We start from the raw sequence: 19233 nt of genomic DNA on the forward strand, positions 1-19233 counted from the left end.
AGGGGAAAATAGTGACAGTTGTAGCATAATTATTGAATTATCTCGTTTATTATTAGTTTTACAACAAATATATACCTATACAAAAATGAAGAGAATTAAATTTTGTACAATTTTGATGCCATACATTTTTTTGATAAAATTAATATTTAAGGTAGTACGTATGTGGTAAAGGTGCGAGCGTAAGACCTGATTGATTTTGTAGCAATTGTTTTTGTTCAATATCTCCGCCATTTTCAACTTTTCGACAAAAAGTGTAAGAACTGAAATTGTTGCAATTACGATTTACTACAATTTTTCGAGAGAACCAGTGGCGCTACAAGGGGGGGGGAATGGGAAAATTCCCCCCAACAGGGTCCAAAATTAAAAAAAAATTGTTGAAACATCACGATATATTAGCTGACATAAAACTTAAAATACCGACAGACAAATTCAACCAATAAAACCCGCTAGTTAATAAAATTAAGTGAACTTAATGTATATAATGTCTTTTTATGTCTTTTATATATTTAGTTTGGTTGATGTTTCATTGGAAGTTTCAAAAATTGTATAAAATATAATTCTCTTTATTTTTTTTATGTACAGTTATGTCGTAAAGTTAATAATAAATGAGACAATTCAATAATTATGCTTCCCCTCCGCTTCCATTATTTTCCCCCTTAACTCGGAGAATATTGATCGTATAAAAAAATTGTGCCAAAGAAATTGTAGGAAATTGCATTTCCAACAATTTTCTTTCCCACCCTTTATGTCGGAAAGTTGAAAATGGCGGAGATGTTAAGCAACAACAGTTCTCATTTAAAATCAATATGGCGGCTAATGCAACCGCGGAATTCAGTTGAGATTTTAAATTTGCACTACTATTGATCTCTCCTAAAGGATATAATTATAAAATTTGGGGCCGCTCGGAAACAAAATTCAATTCAATAATTATGCTCCCCCCACCACTTTTTGCTATTTTCTCATGTAACTCGGAAAATATCAACCGCATGAAAAAAATTGTTAAAAAGAAATTGTAGGAAATTATATTTTGAACAATTTTAGTTGAAAATGGCGTAGATATTGAACAAAAACAATTGCTATAAAATCAATCCGGTCTTACGCTCGCGCCATTACCGCATACGTACTACCTTAAATATTAATTTTAGCAAAAAATGAAGGAGACGAAAATTGTGTAGAATTTAATTCTCTTCATTTTTGTATAGGTACATATTTGTTGTAAAACTAATAATAAACGAGATAATTCAATAATTATACTCCAACTCTCACTATTTTCCCCTCATAACTCGGAAAATATCGACCGCACGAAAAAAATTATAATAAATGAAATTATAGAAAATCGCATTTTCAACAATTTCAGTTTTTACACTTTTTGTCAAAAAATGGAAAATGGCGGAGATATTGAGCAAAAACGGTTCTCGTTTAAAATCAAGATGGCGGCTAACGCAACGGTGGAATTCAGTCGAGATTTTAAATTTATACTAATATTGACCCTCCCTAAAGATTAGAAAAATAAAATTTGGGGCAACTCCTAATGCAAGGTTAGGCCTGTTATTCGTCTAACCCGACTGGACTATAAAAGCATAGGATTTTTGGAGTCAATTTAACAAGATAACTGGAATTCCTTTGTTTTCGTCTCAGTTCTTGTTAGTTTTCGCGCCAAGTAGTTTACTATAATACATACCACAATTATTTGGCATTGTGATACATTTTGTACAAACACCTTCTCTAAAAGTAATTTTTTGTTACAGATATAAACAAGAAATAGACTCGGATATAGATATTAGTGGTAACGAAGATTCTGACGATTCTGCCGGAGCTGAACCCACCAGGTTGATCAAATCTATTAATAAAGGCCGGTGGAGCAAAGAAGAGGTAAGTCGAATTAAATTCCAAGTTATTTTAAAAAGTATGAGCTCTTATGTATCACATTACAAACAAGGGATTTTTGATACCTCACGAATTACAATGAGGGTAACAAGTATAAAAAGGTAGAGGGGTTGGAGTCATTACACCCCACCAAATTTATTAAGCCTAGTGAATGTACAGTAGAATCAGAATGTAGTAAGACTGAGTATTGAGTATACAAACATTACATGGTGAAGTTATAAATTATGGTGAATACAAAAATAAATTGGTACCACTACAATCATTCTAACAATTTTTTTTAGAAATTAAAGCAAATATATCAGCTTTGAGTAACACAAAAGTATAAATATTTTCTTCACACTTATTGACAATTACATACATCGACTGGAAAGACAAACATTTTAATGAATAAAGTTGAATCCTTACGAAAAATAATACAGGGTAGCTAGAAAGTATGGAAACACGGTAATTTCTCGGAAACCGCTTGAACGATTTTTATAAATTTTGGTGGGTAAGGGTTGTTCTAATGCGGCCGATATTCTAGTGGTAATTACATTGTTGTCAAAATATTCTGTATATTTATTGGCTATGTAATTTAGCATGTAAACAATTACAAAAAACAAGGGTTGCCCGATCTAATCTTGTTCTAACTATAATTAATTAATAATTAAAAACTGACATTTTTTTTATAAATTAAAAAAAAAATTTCGACCCGGGCAGATATTGTTTCAGATTTTTTAGGTCATTCTAAACAAAAAAGGTCTTTTGTAATTTTTCTCTAAAGTTGATCGTTTTCTAGTTATAAACAATTTAAAACTGAAAAAGAACGAAAGATAACGATTTTCAAGGCTCAAAAACATAAGTATTAAATATCATTTTTGAAATTACGAAGTACTTAAATTCAAGTTCAAACCTTATTCTATCAGTTCTTGATGTCTTTTGGACTTATTTCATTCTGAAACATTGTTTTTTAGTTGTTAATGCCCGCCTCCCCATAAAGAACCTTCCTCATTAACAATTAAAAAAATATGTTTTAGAATAAAACATGGCTAAAAGCTAAAATTCTTATCGAGACCTGATAGAAAAAGGTTTGAACTTGAATTTATGTAGGTACATAATATATGTACTTGATGATTACAAAAATGATATTTTTACTTGTGTTTTTGAGCCTTGAAAATTGTCATCTTTCGTTCTTTTTTCAGTTTTAAATTGTTTATAATTCGAAAACGATCAACTTTAGAGAAAAATTACAAAAGACCTTTTTTGTTTAGAATGATCCAAAAATCTGATATAAAATTAGGCCGCGTCGAATTTTTTTTTAAATTCATAAAAAAAGTGTCATTTTTTAATTATTTATTAATTATAGTTAGAACAAGATTAGATCGGACAACCCTTGTTTTTTTTTTAATTGTTAACATGCTAAATTACATATCCAATAATTTTTATCCATTAAACAGATCGGTGCAAATCGATAATGTTGAACAAACAATTACCAAAATTTTAAACCAAAAATTCCATAAGATAGCCCTGAAATTAGTCTATCCACCAACACAGAGAGAACCCAGTACCTTCTGCTCTATCACATATACTGGCAAGATAACAACAAAAATAGCCAGATACATAAAAAAGAAAGGAATAACACCAGCTTTCAGAACTAACAACAACTTAAGCAAATATATTAAGAACAATAAGAGCCGAAAGAGAAAACAACTACAGAGTGGTGTTTACAAACTAACTTGTGGTGACTGTCCGAAAACTTACATCGGTCAAACTGGCAGAACCTTTGACAAACGGATAGCAGAACACAAAAGGGCTTTCAACAATAGAAAAACAGACACTTCTACATACGTACTTCACCTTCTAGATCATAATCATTCTTTTAATAAACAGTTTCAAATTCTGCATATTCAAAATAAAGGCCTTAAGCTATCTTTATTAGAATATATGGAAATTAATAAATTGAAAAATACAGATATAATTCTGAATGACCAACTCGAGACAAACAGCTCCCCACTCCTCAACCTCTTCAGTTAAACACTTTAAAAAGGCAAACCCATAGTAATCTAAATCACTTGAGAAAGGCACTCTGCCGAAACAGCTGTAGTTGTAATAAATTTTGTGGAAGTATAGAAAACAACCGTTTTCAGTGTTTTATTGTTAGATAAAATGAACTTCCATCAAGTAACGGTCGAATCCATCAATTAGAAAATAGTTTATTATGACATTTGCATTGAATTATTATAACAGCGCCTGTGCAAGGTTGCCAATTTTTGTATGTATAAGTTTCAAACATGTTAAAATATTGTACAACTTTTTAACAATGTGAAAAAAAAAATTTAAAACAAGTTTAGTTTATGTTTTGCTTATATTCTGACAAAATGGCAGTACTTTCTACTATTGATTACACCAACGATCGGGAATTAAGAGTAAACAGTAGCGATCAACAGGTAGCAACAAAATATAACTTCGGGAGATAGTATCATAAACTTTGGCAACAGTGGTAATCTTTGACATATCTAAGATTAATATTTTGACAATATCATAGTCGCGCTAAATGGAAGTAATAGAAAACGATTTTATTATTAATAAATAGATATTTATAAAAATAAACCAAAATAGGTGAAAATTTTATGTTAAGATAGGTATTTAGAAAGGTATTTGCATGAAATACTAATAATAAAACAATAATAAATATTCATTTTTTGTGGTGAAGCGAAACAAATTTCGATTTTCGCATAATTTTGGCACGGTTTTTAATGGACTTTTTCTTAAAAGGTTTCACTTTATTTTTCGTTTGATTTACTTTTTCCATTTTGTTAAACTATTGATAATATTTTTAGAATAAAAAATCCTCCTAAAACTTAATATACCTACTCGCATTAGAATTCGAAATATTTTTACGTAAAATATACTTACCTACCTACATATAACTAAAACTCACAATTAACAACAATCTATTCTTTCAAAGAAGTCAACAGCTTATACAACAACAAATATATATAATAAATTAACTATCAATAAACACTACTTTCCTATAAAACAACAATAGGACTTTTCATCGATTGTCATTTGTTTCGAGCTTCTGTCATGTGTCACATAATATTAATATATCTACGTCATGCGTCTTTGGTTTCTATCATTGGTATTTACCAATAACGTACGACGTAGATATATTAATATTATGTGACACATGACAGAAGCTCGAAACAAATGACTGTGAATGAAAAGCCCTATAACGAATTCTTAAATTAACACACTACTGCACTGAACAGATATTGATAAAGATGACAGAACAGATTAGAGAAAATGACAGTGATAATTTCCTTATGTTGCCTAATTAGTTATTTAGTTATAATATGTTCGATTTCTTGTTAAAAATAAAAAATTTTAGTAGTTCCAAGATTACACAAAATCTAGGCATGAGATAAAAAGTTTATTTGAAGAAAGTTTATTTTTTTTCTTCTTAATGGCGGTACAGGCTCCTTTTTTCAATATTTTATTTAGTTATAGAGTATTTTCCACGTACTAACATATTTCTGAAATTGTACCGCCATTCTTTATTATATTACGAATATGTGTGCCAAATATCTTGACAAAATATTCAAAATTAGAGCCGCAATCTTGGAACACGTTTGTTGCTACCTGTTGATCGCTACTGTAGCCTCTTAATGTATTTTCAAAATGATGGATTAATTGAAGAACAATTTAAATGTAAAATTCGAAATTGTTGACATTTATTTTATGTGCAGTCAGACAAAAAGACGGGTACAAATTACACCATGGTAATTCAGGCTGACTCCTCTAATGATCCGGTTTTTCCTTCCAGGACGCAAGGTTGAAGCAATTAGTGGAAGAATATAGTGAAAAGTGGGATGTCATAGCCGAACACTTCCCTGACAGGTCTGACGTACAGTGTCAACAGCGATGGACGAAAGTCGTCAATCCTGATTTAGTGAAGGGTCCTTGGACGAAAGAGGTGAGTTCTGGGCAAAACCAGTTTTCCTAGACTCTTGGGTGACATTATTCAAATGACACAAATGATAAGACCTTTTTGTAGTAAATAGTATTAACTATCATTACATAAAAAACTAGTTTGTATTGTATGCTCTTTTCATATTTGATCTGGGGTAAGAATTAAAAAAAATCTTGGTTTGATAATGGGTCTTAATAGGGAACTTGCACATTTTTTTTATTACATAATAATGTTCAGTTTTGTTTAAAAATGATATTTCCAAAATTTCACGCTTCAAAAACTCGTAATAACTTAGAAATACATATTTAAAGTCTTCTGCGGTATAAAATAGTTCAAATGACCCGTGACGTCACATAGTTTTACATTTTAGTTATTATTATGGTTATACAGGGTGAGTCATGAGGAACTGTACATACTCCTACCTCGTATAGAGGCTCCTATGGGGAATAACAAATGACCATTAAAAAGTGTCTGCTCCCATTGTTTAATAATATACAGGGCGAGTTTCGCATTTTGACAGAAATTTGTATTCGTCATAATTTTTGAACGGTCAGGTCGATGTGTCTCTTATTTTATCCAATCGTTACACTATTACCACCTAATCAACTAATTTATTCAAACTAATAAAAATCAGATCCGGCTTTAAAAAAATTAGTTCGTTTTGGTCTTAGAAAAAATTTCACCCTGTATACGCTTTTTGAAAACTCTAATATGAATTTTACAAATTAGACAAATAGGCAATTAAAATGGCATATTTATTTTTTTCCGCACACGATTACTTAATTTTTTATAAAAAAATCAAATTTCACTATGAATTAAAAGTTTGGTAAAGTGAAGCATAGATTAAAAAAAATAACTTATATTACAAAAATTAATTTTTTTTGCACAAATAAGTAATTTATGTTACCATCCAAACAACTGATTTATTCAAACTAGAGAAAAATCAGATCCGGATTTAAAAAATTAGTTCGTTTTGGTCTTAGAAAAAATTTCACCATGTATACGCTTTTTGAAAACTCTAATATGAATTTTACAAATAAGACAAATAGGCAGTTAAAATGGCATATTTATTTTTTTCCCCACACGATTACTTAATTTTTTATTAAAAAATCAAATTTGTCAAAATCGGAATTTTAACCTAAAAATGAAAAAAAAAATGAACTCACGGTTTAACTCGCTACAACTCTGTTCCATTTTAATATTTTTGTTCTGAAATATTTACAGCACATACCTCTTACCATTGTGAAGACTATGAAAGTTGTTGTAGACTTTCAGTCTTCTTCTTCTAAAAGTTGCAAACTTGTAAATCGCAAAAATTAGGTGGAAAAATTTAAAATTTATCAATTTGATCACGTCTATGTTAAACTATAGAGTACAAAAGAAGTGTTATGGGAAGTTTTAGATCTAGACGTGTTATAGAAAAAAAAATGGTAAAACTTTTAATTTTAAGAAAAACGTTGTTTTTGTAAATTAATTTTTGTAAAAAAAGTTATTTTTTTTAAATCTATGCAAAAACTTTGCCAAACTTTTTATGCATAGTCAAATTTGATTTTTTAATAAAAAAATAAGTAATCGTGTGAGGAAAAAATAAATATGCCGTTTTAATTGCCTACTTGTCTTATTTGTAAAATTCATATTAGAGTTTTCAAAAAACGTATACAAGGTGAAATTTTTTCTAAGACCCAAACAAACTAATTTTTTAAATCCGGGCCTGATTTTTTTCTAGTTTGAATAAATCAGTTGATTGGGTGATAACATAAATTAAATATTTGTTCAAAAAAAATTCATTTTTGTAATAAAAGCTATTTTTTTTAAATCTATGGTTCATTTTACCAAACTTGTAATCGTGTGGGGAAAAAATAAATATGCCATTTTAATTGCCTATTTGTCTAATTTGTAAAAATCATATTAGAGTTTTCAAAAAGCGTATACAGGGTGAAATTTTTTCTAAGACCAAAACGAACTTATTTTTTAAATCCGGGCCTGATTTTTTTCTTGTTTGAATAAATCAGTTGATTGGTGGTAACATAAATTAAATATTTGTTAAAAAAAATTAATTTTGGTAATAAAAGTTATTTTTGTTAAATCTATAGTTCACTTTACCAAACTTTTAATTCATAATCAAATTTGATTTTTTTATAAAAAATTAAGCAATCGTGTGCGGAAAAAAATAAATATGTTATTTTAATTGCCTATTTGTCTAATTTGTAAAATTCATATTAGAGTTTTCAAAAAGCGTATACAGGGTGAAATTTTTTCTAAGACCCAAACGAACTAATTTTTTAAAGCCGGACCTGATTTTTTTCTAGTTTGAATAAATCAGTTGATTAGGTGGCAATAGTGTAACGATTGACCAAAATAAGAGACACATCTATCTGACCGTTCAAAAATTATGACGAATACAAATTTCTGTCAAAATGCGAAACTCGCCCTGTATATTATTAAACAATGGGAGCAGACATTTTTTAATGGTCATTTGTTATTCCCCATAGGGGCCTCTATAGGAGGTAGGAGTATGTACAGTTCCTCATGACTCACCCTGTATTTCGCTGTTTCTAGGTACACGCTAACGTGTATGCAAATAAAAAAGTTAGGTACACGCGAATTAAACTTCATCAAGCCAGTGACGTCATTATTTAGCGTGCGCAGTGACTGTATATAATATTTTGGTACATGCTATTTTGATATGTTTAGTGTTTGTTTGATAGAAAAATATTTGTTAAGGGAAGGGAAGCAGAACTATTCAGATGCTTCAAACTTAATTGTAATAAATCAATGTAGGTATATATAAAAGTATATATTTAGGTTAGCAAAATAAATATATGTATTTAGTTGACATGACACGTACAAAATATTGTTAAAATAATTTTTATACGTAAGTTAATTATTATAATCAACTATTCTAAATGGGAAATAAGCCACAATTTAACTAAAAAAATGATTTTATTAACGTTTCGACGTCCAAATCGGATGTCATTGTCAAAATACAAAAATTAGTCAGATTAAATAAATTATTAGAAAAAATTTTTTAGTAAGCAACAACATTTTTGTTTAATTTAATAATATTTTGTATTTTGACAACGACGTCCGATTTAGACGTCGAAACGTTAATAAAATCATTTTTTTAGTTAAATTGTGGCTTAGTTCCCATTTAGAATAGTTCATTACAAAAATGCCAGAAGGAAATAGCTTGGGAATAAAGGAAAAATATGTATATTCTAATGACATTTATCGTATGTCGTTGTAATAATATATACCAGTTTGTTGTGATTGGAGTTTGATACAATTTTTGAAGGAAAGGAAAGAAGGTTTACTATTGAAAATAAAACCATTTTGTAAAAGTGTGTACAAATTTTCTATGAATAGTTCAAACGATCAAAATCACTTTTAACGTCAAATAACTGTATTTTTTACTGACGTTTATAATGTCTAATTTAAAATTATATATACAATTGGTGTAGAATGTAAACATACAACGTTGTGACGTCACGACGCGTTTTGGAGTGGCTGGTATAAGTTAAATTTTAGTCGTCTTTAGGGGCCAAACGAAAGACAAACAAAACTTTTTTATCTTTGATACAGGTTCTAAATTATGTTCTGTTGTGATTTATAACATTTTTTTCGAATTTAAAATTTTATGCAAGTTCCCTATTCTTAATAAATCGCTGGTTTTGTTAAGTATGATTTATTGTATTTATGATTTTTTCTGGGAATTGACTAATCGGAAAGCCATAGCAACAGAAATTGCGCACCATATTGAACTTTGCTATCAATTTATATAGATACATATCGCATTAAAACATGCGCCAAAGTCTTGTGATTGCTAATCTCCATTCCTCTCTGTTTTTTCACAGGTGGTCTTTCAGGCCACTCTCATCTCTATGTCAACGCCTCCTTTCCAACTTTTCTATACCTAGTCTTAATTCTCTACCCAAGTAGCACCGAACGGGTTTATTAAGTCTTTTAAGGATGCTTTAAAACTGTAGAATAAAACTTAAATTAAAAACAAATGGTTTTTAAGTAAACCTTAAGGTTGCAATAAAACCGCTTTCAGCATAAAAGGGCCCACACTGAAAGAGGTCAATAAAACCAAAAATAAAAATCTTCTTAAAACTTTATTTTCTTAAGTAACTGGTTTTAAAGCTGCTGTGAAGGTGCTTTTAAAACCATGTTAAAAGACACTTTAAGTGCAGACAGTTTTATAGCAAACTTCTTAAAAAGGTTTCTTAAATGGAGACTTTTAAAGACAATTTACCATATTAAATAATTCTTTAAACCCATATACTCCATATAGGCCAACAAATTTTTACATGTGTTATCATAGGTAGATACGTATTTGTAACCATAAAATAATAAAAAGTACTTGGTTATTTCGAACTGTCAAGGTAGAAAAACACTTGCGCAGCCAACTTTATTGATAATGTTAACAGAAATAGGTCTAAATAACTCACGCGCCCTAAAATTTCTGACTTTTGACGATTAAAAAATAATAATAAGAAAACAATTTAAATCCGAAAAATATTAATTTGAAAGAAAAATAATTTTATCTACAATTTTAATGTTTTAATGTTAAAATAAATCGAATATTATGTCTTCAAGTCGCTTATTAATAATTTTTATGTAAGCCTTATATTGTAATCTATCATGGCTTTCAGCATATCCAGAAAGCAATATGGCCGAAAACCAAATAAAACTATTAAGCCTATCGACAGAGAATTGTTAGGATGGAATGGTTTTATTTTATACCTTTCCAAGAGCATAATATATATCCTACATAAAAGCAAGGTTGGCTTGGAATTAAAACCGTTTAGTTTTAATGTTGCTGTCAATAATGTTGCTGTCGTAGTCGTAGTGCTGTGTGTGTTGTATTTTTTGAAAAATAAGCCTTAATGACCAGTTCGTTTATATTTTAAGTACTTGCGACTTATGTCTTCCATACTAACTGTACTTCCACTTTTTACAACACACTACACCACTGTTTCTCTCTAAAACAAATGGCCGACCATTTTGGACATGAAAGAAGAGGGGATGATTTTAGTTTTATTGTTTCTGAGAGTATTATAATACTCTCATAGCCGTAAAAGAGATAACCCGGAAAGGTATAGCCGGTAAAACCATAATAATCTGCACGGGGCAGTAATGGAGTGCCAGGAGTCACTAACCCAAGCTTCGGATGGTAGCAACATCATCCTGAGGTGGGTTAAAGGATACAATGGAAATAAAGGCAACCGCATTGCTGACCAGCTAGCTAGGAATGCAGCAGGTCTAAGACTCTTCGGACCCGGTGATTTTTCGCTGGTTAAATGCAACAATCGCGGAAATTGACAAATATCACTCCCACACGCAAACCGTGAAAAGATGGGAAGAAGGGCCAGGATGTGGACTTGCCAAGGTAACACTAAGGAACCTTGGGAAGTCAGCATCAGAAAAGTACTTGAGAATGACCAGGAAAAACCTTCGCTTTACAGTTGGTTTTTTAACTGGCCATTGTCAACTAAGCAAACACCTCCACATAGTGATGTTGATTATAGTTACTTTTGAGTATTCGTTAGAAATCGTTACTTTTGTATAAAGTACCTAATCATTTACAGTATTCGTTACTTTGATTACTATGATTACTTTTGTTACTTTTGAATGTGAGTACCGGTAATCATATCGAGAATCGTATTTCGCAGTAGGTAGGTATTTTGTATAGGTATTCCGATATAATCAACGACCTTCACCGATCTGTTTAAGGGATAAAAATGATTTGATTACTGTAAGTACTTTTGTATTTGTGTACCGGTAATCATATCAACTAGATCCAAGCCGCACAAAACAGAGAAAGATGGAAAGAGCTGAGGGAGACCTATGTCCAGTAGTGGACGAGTACGGGTTGATGATGATGAATGATATCGAGAATCGTATTTCTCAGTAGGTAGGTATTTTGTATAGGTATTACGATATAACAACGACCTTCACCGATCTGTTTAAGGGATAAAAATGATTTGATTACTATGATTACTTTTGTTACTTTTTATTTGAGTATCGGTAATCATATCGAGAATCGTATTTCTCAGTAGGTAGGTATTTTGTATAGGTATTCCGATATATCAACGACCTTCACCGATCTGTTTTTACTCGCTGGGATACGATTGGTAGAAAGTAATCAATTGGTACGAAGTAACGAAGTAGTCAAAGTAATCAAAGTAGATACAATAGTCGTTACTCGCTCTGATACGATTGGTACGAAGTAATCAGAGTAATCAAAGTAACGATTTGCCTCTCTGTATAGTAATTGTTACTTTCGGTATTCGTAAGTAACGAGTAATTTGTAACGAATAGATACTTTTTCAACATGTCTACCACACACTGGGGCTAGTAGACACACCTCTGTTCAGGAAATGTGAACGAGATGACTAAACTGTCGAGCATGTCCTATGTGAATGTCCGGAGTTATCGTCAATACGAGAGTATGCGTTCAGCTAGCCTTGGCCTACACCTGCCGACATAGGGGAGATGTAAAATGGTGATTTGACCACCTTCCTGGAAATGGCAGGATGGACAATGAGCTATGGACGACAACCCCCTGGGAGGATGCACAATGTGTCAATTGTGGCCTAAGTGCTGTGGGACTTGACTCTCCCTCCCTACTCTACAGATACAGAGACAGCTTCCAATACTTTCTTTGGAATTAAGATTGGTCATACAATAATAATTAAAAATGAATAACAATTTTCAATTTCGTTGCAAAACGAAAACACAGCCGAACCATATTCTAGTCCAATCAGAGAGTGCTGCAAGCACCCCTACCGGTTTCGAAACTTATTAGTCTCTCATCAGGAGGCACATATGCTGCTCTCCCTGATCCAACCAAAACAAACCCCAGCGTGCAGTCCCGGATTGCAACGAACGAAATGGCATAGATGCCCTAGCGGCAACTGCTAGCAAAAAGACTAAGCTTTCACCCTAATGGCATATAAAACAACATAATGCTATTCTACAACCACCAGAATGAAAACAATGGGAACCTTCTCTGGTTACACCTCCGAGGCTTCTACAATTTGCAAGCCATACGGATGCTGAGACTAAGGAAGATGAGGGAATTCTACAATTTACAATTCCCGTCCCATCTGCTCAGCGCGGTAAAGTTCCAACGAGAATGGTTCCCTTCATACTCCACACAGAGTAAATGTAAATCAAAAATTAATAACCATTTTCAATTTCGTTGCAAAACGAAAACACAGCCGAACCATATTCTAGTCCAGTCAGAGAGTGCTGCAAGCACCCCTACCGGTTTCGAAACTTATTAGTCTCTCATCGGGAGGCACATATGCTGCTCTCCCTGATCCAACCAAAACAAACCCCAGCGTGCAGTCCCGGATTGCAACGAACGAAATGGCATAGATGCCCCAGCGGCAACTGCTAGCAAAAAGACTAAGTTTTCACCCTAATGGCATATAAAACAACATAATGCTATTCTACACCCCACCAGAATGAAAACAATGGGAACCTTCTCTGGTTACACCTCCGAGGCTTCTACAGTTTGCAAGCCATACGGATGCTGAGACTAAGGAAGATGAGGGAATTCTACAATTATTTGAATTGTAAATTGTAAGGAGGTATAACCAGAGAAGGTTCCCATTGTTTTCATTCTGGTGGGGTGTAGAATAGCATTATGTTGTTTTATATGCCATTAGGGTGAAAACTTAGTCTTTTTACAATAATAATTGTTTGGTTCGTATTTCGTCTGTGAGGTCATGTTTTACCTCCAAAATTTGTCTGATTTTTATTTTTTGTCTTCATTTTCCTGCTGCTCGTCTCCAGTACATCTCTGTTGCTCGTTCTCTTTTTTCGGTCCGTTCTTTTAAAGACCACACTATTTTCTCCATTCCGCTTTTTCAAGGCCAAACATATTCTATTTTTTATAGATATTTCCCAAAACCACAACAATTGCGTAACAATGACGTTCATTGAGTCTTATCGGCTAGTTTCTTTGAATTGTTTCTTTTTCAGCAAATATGTTATCTTCAAAATAGTAGGCTGATTTTGATAAATTGCTGATTGTGGTACGAAAATATAGAACACCTACTAGTTTGTGTGGATTAGTTTTTGATTATAAATACCGATTAGACACCGCCGGACATTCCATTTTGTTTACATCTAAATTCAGAATTTTCGGGCTTTGCATCAATTATAGTCAGGGATCCCAGGCCTATTTTCACCACTTACTACTAATAAGCTAATTTTTCGTGAGTAGCTTCATTTTGAAAATCTTCGTATATCTTTTTAAGATATACGAAGTAACACTGGCATCACAACAGACACCAATTGCGAAAATGGACCTCCACTTACAGTTGAAGAAGTAACGTATGCCATCAAAAGTACCAAAGATGGTAAAGCAGTAGGCCCTGATCATTTTCATTTCGAATTCTTAAAACTTATGGATTACGACGGCATAAAATGGTTGACAAATATATTTAACAAAATATATGACACAGACACAGGCATAATTCCAAAAAAAAAATGGCTAAAATCAACTTTTATAAATCTTCCAAAAAAACTCAATGCGAGAAAGTGCGAAGAATATAGAATTATAAGCCTTATGAGCCATTTACTTTACGTGAACTAACAAGAACACAATTCGGATTTCGTGATGCTCTGGGAACACGGGAGGCCCTTTTTGCTGTGCAAGTGCTATTTCAAAGATGCAGGGATGTAAATTGTGATATATACGTATGCTTTATAGATTACCAGAAAGCATTTGACAGAGTAAAACATGACAAATTATTAACTCTAATGCAAGAAATTGGAATTGACAACAAAGATCTAAGAATTATCAGAAACATTTATTACAATTAAACGGCAAAAATCAAAATAGAAGACCAGTTAACTGATAAAATTGCAATAGAACGAGGAGTACGAAAGGGCTGTATTTTATCTCCACTACTATTCAATATTTATTCTGAATGGATATTTAAGGAAGCTTTAGACGGTTGTGCGAAGGGAGTATTAATAAATGGTGAATGGTTGAATAACATTAGATATTATGCAGATGACACCATAGTTTTCACCGATAATCTGAATGATTTACAGATATTAACAAATTGTATAACAGAAGTCAGCAACAGATATGGACTAGCTCTTAACATAAAAAAGACCAAATTTATGACAATTAGTAAAAAACCAATATTAAACGCTCAACTTACAGTCAACCAACAGAATATCGAAAGAGTTGAGCAATATACATATCTGGGTACGAATTTAAATAGCCAATGGGACCACTCGACAGAAATTAAACAGCGAATAATAAAAGCGAAAGCAGCATACGTTAGAATGAGACCCATTTTCAACAGTCGAGACATATCATTAAAAACATAATACCGTCTGTTGAAAAGCTACATATTCACAGTTCTGCTCTACGGAATGGAAGCGTGGACACTAACTGTTGCATCTATGAATCGGCTCGAAGCTTTTGAAATGTGGTGTTATAGGCGCATCTTACGTATATCCTAGGTTGACCGAATTACTAATGTGGAAGTCCTGCGTAGAATGGGGAAAGAGTGTGAAATTCTCATAACCATCAAAACAAAAAAATTAGAATATCTAGGACATGTAATGAGAAATCAAGAACGTTACGGCCTTCTCCAACTAATTCTCCAAGGGAAGGTAAATGGTAAAAGAGGACCGGGAAGAAGACGCATTTCCTGGCTTCAAAATTTACGAAAGTGGTATAACACCACTACCACTGAACTGTTCTGCGCTGCGGTAAACAAAGTCAAGATAGCCATGATGATCGCCAACATCCAGAACGGATAGCCACTGTAAGAAGAAGAGGAGCTTCATTTTGACGAGACGATCAACTTTTTTCCTTACAATTTCCGTATGTGGTAGATAACAAAAATTGCAGGGGTAGTCCAGTCGGGTTAGACAAATAACAGGCCTAACCTTGTATGCCGAGCTACCCCAAATTTTATTTATTCTAATCTTTAGGGAGGGTCAATAGTAGTGTTAATTTAAAATCTCGACTGAATTCCGCCGTTGCGTTAGCCGTCATTTTGATTTTAAACTGGAACCGTTTTTGCTCAATATCTCCGCTATTTTCAACTTCTCGACAAAAAGTATGAGAACTAAAATTTTTGAAAACGTTATTTTCTATAATTTTTTTCATTACAATTTTTTTCGTGCGGTCGATATTTTCAGAGTTATGGGGGAAAATAATAACTCATTATTTACAAATGGCATGACGACCAATACTCATCAATTACGCAATGGTAGCAAAAATAATGAAAAACTATAGGTCTGGATCCCGCGTATGAAAAAAAAGTTGATTAATAGCAAGCTGAAAATTTGTTACTAGCTTAAGGGTGTCTAGTCGGATAAACTTTGATATATGGGAACACTGGAACAGGGGCAGTTTTAATTGTGGAACAGGTTAAAAATTTTGAACGGTCAGACCACGAAAACGGCACATTTATTTTGTTCGACAGAATAGACTTAAACTCTCCGAACAGAGATTAAACTCTCATGCAAAAATCAGACTGCTATTTATCACCTGTCATAATTCCTGTCATTTGACATATTCTACATGTTCCACTCATTAAAACGCCCATTTGGTGATAAATAGCAGTCTGATTTTTGCATGAGAGTTTAATCTCTGTTCGGAGAGTTTAAGTCTATTCTGTCGAACAAAATAAATGTGCCGTTTTCGTGGTCTGACCGTTCCAAATTTTTAACCTGTTCCACAATTAAAACTGCCCCTGTTCCAATGTTCCCATATATAAAAGTTTATCCGACTAGACACCCTTAAGCTATTAACAAATTTTCAGCTTGCTATTAATCAACTTTTTTTTCATACGCGGGATCCAGACCTACTAGTTACTAGTGTAACTAATAAAAAGTGCCAACTATAAATTTTTACGATCATGAGAATATTTCTGCATTTGCATAGATAAACAAGTTTCCTTGCTTATCTAGAAATCTTTGGATGTTGGCGACAAACTCTACATGGAAGTATTTCACTAACCTGTTTACAAAGACCATATGCTCGTGACTTATGCCGCTCTGCATCCTTAATGAATACTTCCGGTGGACGAAACGTAGCTTTTGTGGGAATAAGGCGTTCAACCAAATCAACTCATGTCTCTTCCCTAGGTAAAAACATAAAAACAAGCATCGTCGCAACTGTTCTTTGTTTTTCTGGATTCGTGAACAATATGCTGCAATTTTTATTAGAAAAAGTTTTGTTAGTTAAGTAGCGTGTCCGAGTAAGGTACAACTAAGCCTGGGAATGTTTGGGAAATTTGTTCAGCACATACTTATGTAAACATTTTGGTGCATAAATTTAGTCCAGAGAAATAAGGATTTTCTCAGGACACTCAAAGATCCAGGTAGCTAATTACTTTTTTAGTTATTGTAGACCTATAGGATGAAAACCTACCTGTTTCCTGCCTAGAGTTCGCGTCCGTTTTTAATTATTAAAAATTTAGTGCAAAAAACGCGATTTTTTCGATTTTTTTGCACCCATTAAAAAGCTAAATAGTTGACATAAAATTACAAAATTTGATTTTTAGAACATTAACAAAGTTTCAAAATACCGATTTATGAATGTTAAAAAATCAGTTTGTTGCTTCGCAAATTGCAAAATAAATGAAAATCGATTTTTGTTAATAACTTTTACTAAATTTAACTTAGAATTTTAGAGTTTCACATAAAGTTGGGTATTCAAAAGTTGTTGGTACTTAACAAACTCTCAAAATTTGAGACCGATCCATTAATTAGTTTAAAAGTTATAAAAAGCAATTTCAAGCTAATACAATTTTCTGTATCTCCGGATAAACTCAATGGATTTTGATCTTTCTTTTTTGAATTTGTACGTAATTTCTACGTACATTACAAATATGCAATTTGTTTATAAATTTATTAATTAATAAACAGTCTAATTTGCTTAAACAATACTTAAATAAATATTTTTTTACAAAAATCTATTTTTTAATCATAGTATCATTAATGATCATAGAAAAAGTTAAAGTACACTTTAATAAATAAATTATTTTAATGTCCGACTGGTATATTATTTGACAAATAATGACATGATTTCGAAGTCAGTTAAATATGATACAATGCCCTAGGGCATTATTTTGAAAAATAACGCCCTTGGCCGTTAAATTTAAACAACTAGTTAAATACTGTCAAGTTGACAAATAAAAACCTAAGTGAAACTATGGTTACCACAATTACGTTAAGACTATTGCTGCGAAATGGACTTATTTGAAAACTAATTAATTCAAAATTCATTCAAATTTTTTGCATATAAAGAAGAATTTAGTCGGACATTAAACGTTGAAGGCACCACGGGTATTATAGATAATAACGCTTTCCGTCAACGTATATACTTCAAGCGTTATTATCCTTATCCCTTACGCTCCATACACTCACAATTGTGAGCGTCTTATTTATAAGTGATATTAGGTTTAAAATATCATTTTGCACCAGTTGCTGCTCTACGACACGATAGTGGGTGCACGTGTCTATCATATTGTCGCGGGAGATTCCCGAAAATTTGCTTAGATCCGTATGATATTGTTCAGTGAATGGTAACGACTTTTTGTCAAGTGTGTTAATATGGCTTTTAGACGTAAGTACACATTTTTATTTGTTTTAAAATATTTATTTTGGTGGATAGTCGTCACAAATTGTGTATGTTTACCTATTTAGACAAAATCATTCAATACTAATTTGAGGTTACAAATCCACAAACGTGTTTTGAAGAACAACACGTTTGTGAGGGTCAGGAGTGAGCGGTGTCAATGTAAGTTTTGAAGTGTTTCACGTTTATGTAGGCCGGGAGTAAATGGTGTAACAATGTAAAAAAAATAAATAATGATTCAGTAAACAAAACTGATAACAAGGGTTTCTTTTTCAGGAACAACTAGAAAAGTTGACATGGCGAGACTGGCTGCTCATCCAGATGAAATCTACGAACTGCTGGATGAAATTGATTCCGATTTGGAAATTGAACTCGAAGATGATGATGATGATTGGGTACCGTCTGAAGAGGAGAATTTGTGTGTACAAGATGATGAAATTGAAGAAAGTGATAAATCTGATGAAAGTGGAGACGAAAATGATTCAGCAGTTCCCAGTACTGTACAAAATCTCCAAAAATCATCAATGCTAAATTGGGGTAGAACTAATCCATTTAAAAATGAAAATATACCCGAAAAAATACTTCCAGATCCCACTGAAGTTTTAACACCATGGTGTTACTTTGAAAAGTATTTAGGAAACTCATTTTTTCAACTGTGTGCAGAACGTACTGCACAATTTTATTTACAAAAACACGGAAGGGAACTTAAACCCAAAGTAACTCCTGAAGAAATAAAAAAATTTTTTGGAATCCATGCAGTGATGGG

General features: G+C 32.3%; 1 protein-coding gene across 5 annotated transcripts in view; it reads left to right on the forward strand.

Annotated features, from left to right (window-relative positions):
- The window catches only part of LOC126880042 (myb-related protein B), a 240374-nt gene that overhangs the window by 117274 nt on the left and 103867 nt on the right, over positions 1–19233 (forward strand). For all 5 annotated transcript variants that reach the window (XM_050643662.1, XM_050643665.1, XM_050643666.1 and 2 more), the window contains exons 2-3: positions 1749–1872; positions 5693–5842. In XM_050643662.1, the coding sequence (XP_050499619.1) occupies positions 1749–1872; positions 5693–5842 (274 nt within the window). The remainder of the gene's footprint in view (positions 1–1748; positions 1873–5692; positions 5843–19233) is intronic.

Source organism: Diabrotica virgifera, chromosome 2, assembly GCF_917563875.1.
Source record: "Diabrotica virgifera virgifera chromosome 2, PGI_DIABVI_V3a".
Lineage (NCBI taxonomy): Eukaryota > Metazoa > Arthropoda > Insecta > Coleoptera > Chrysomelidae > Diabrotica > Diabrotica virgifera.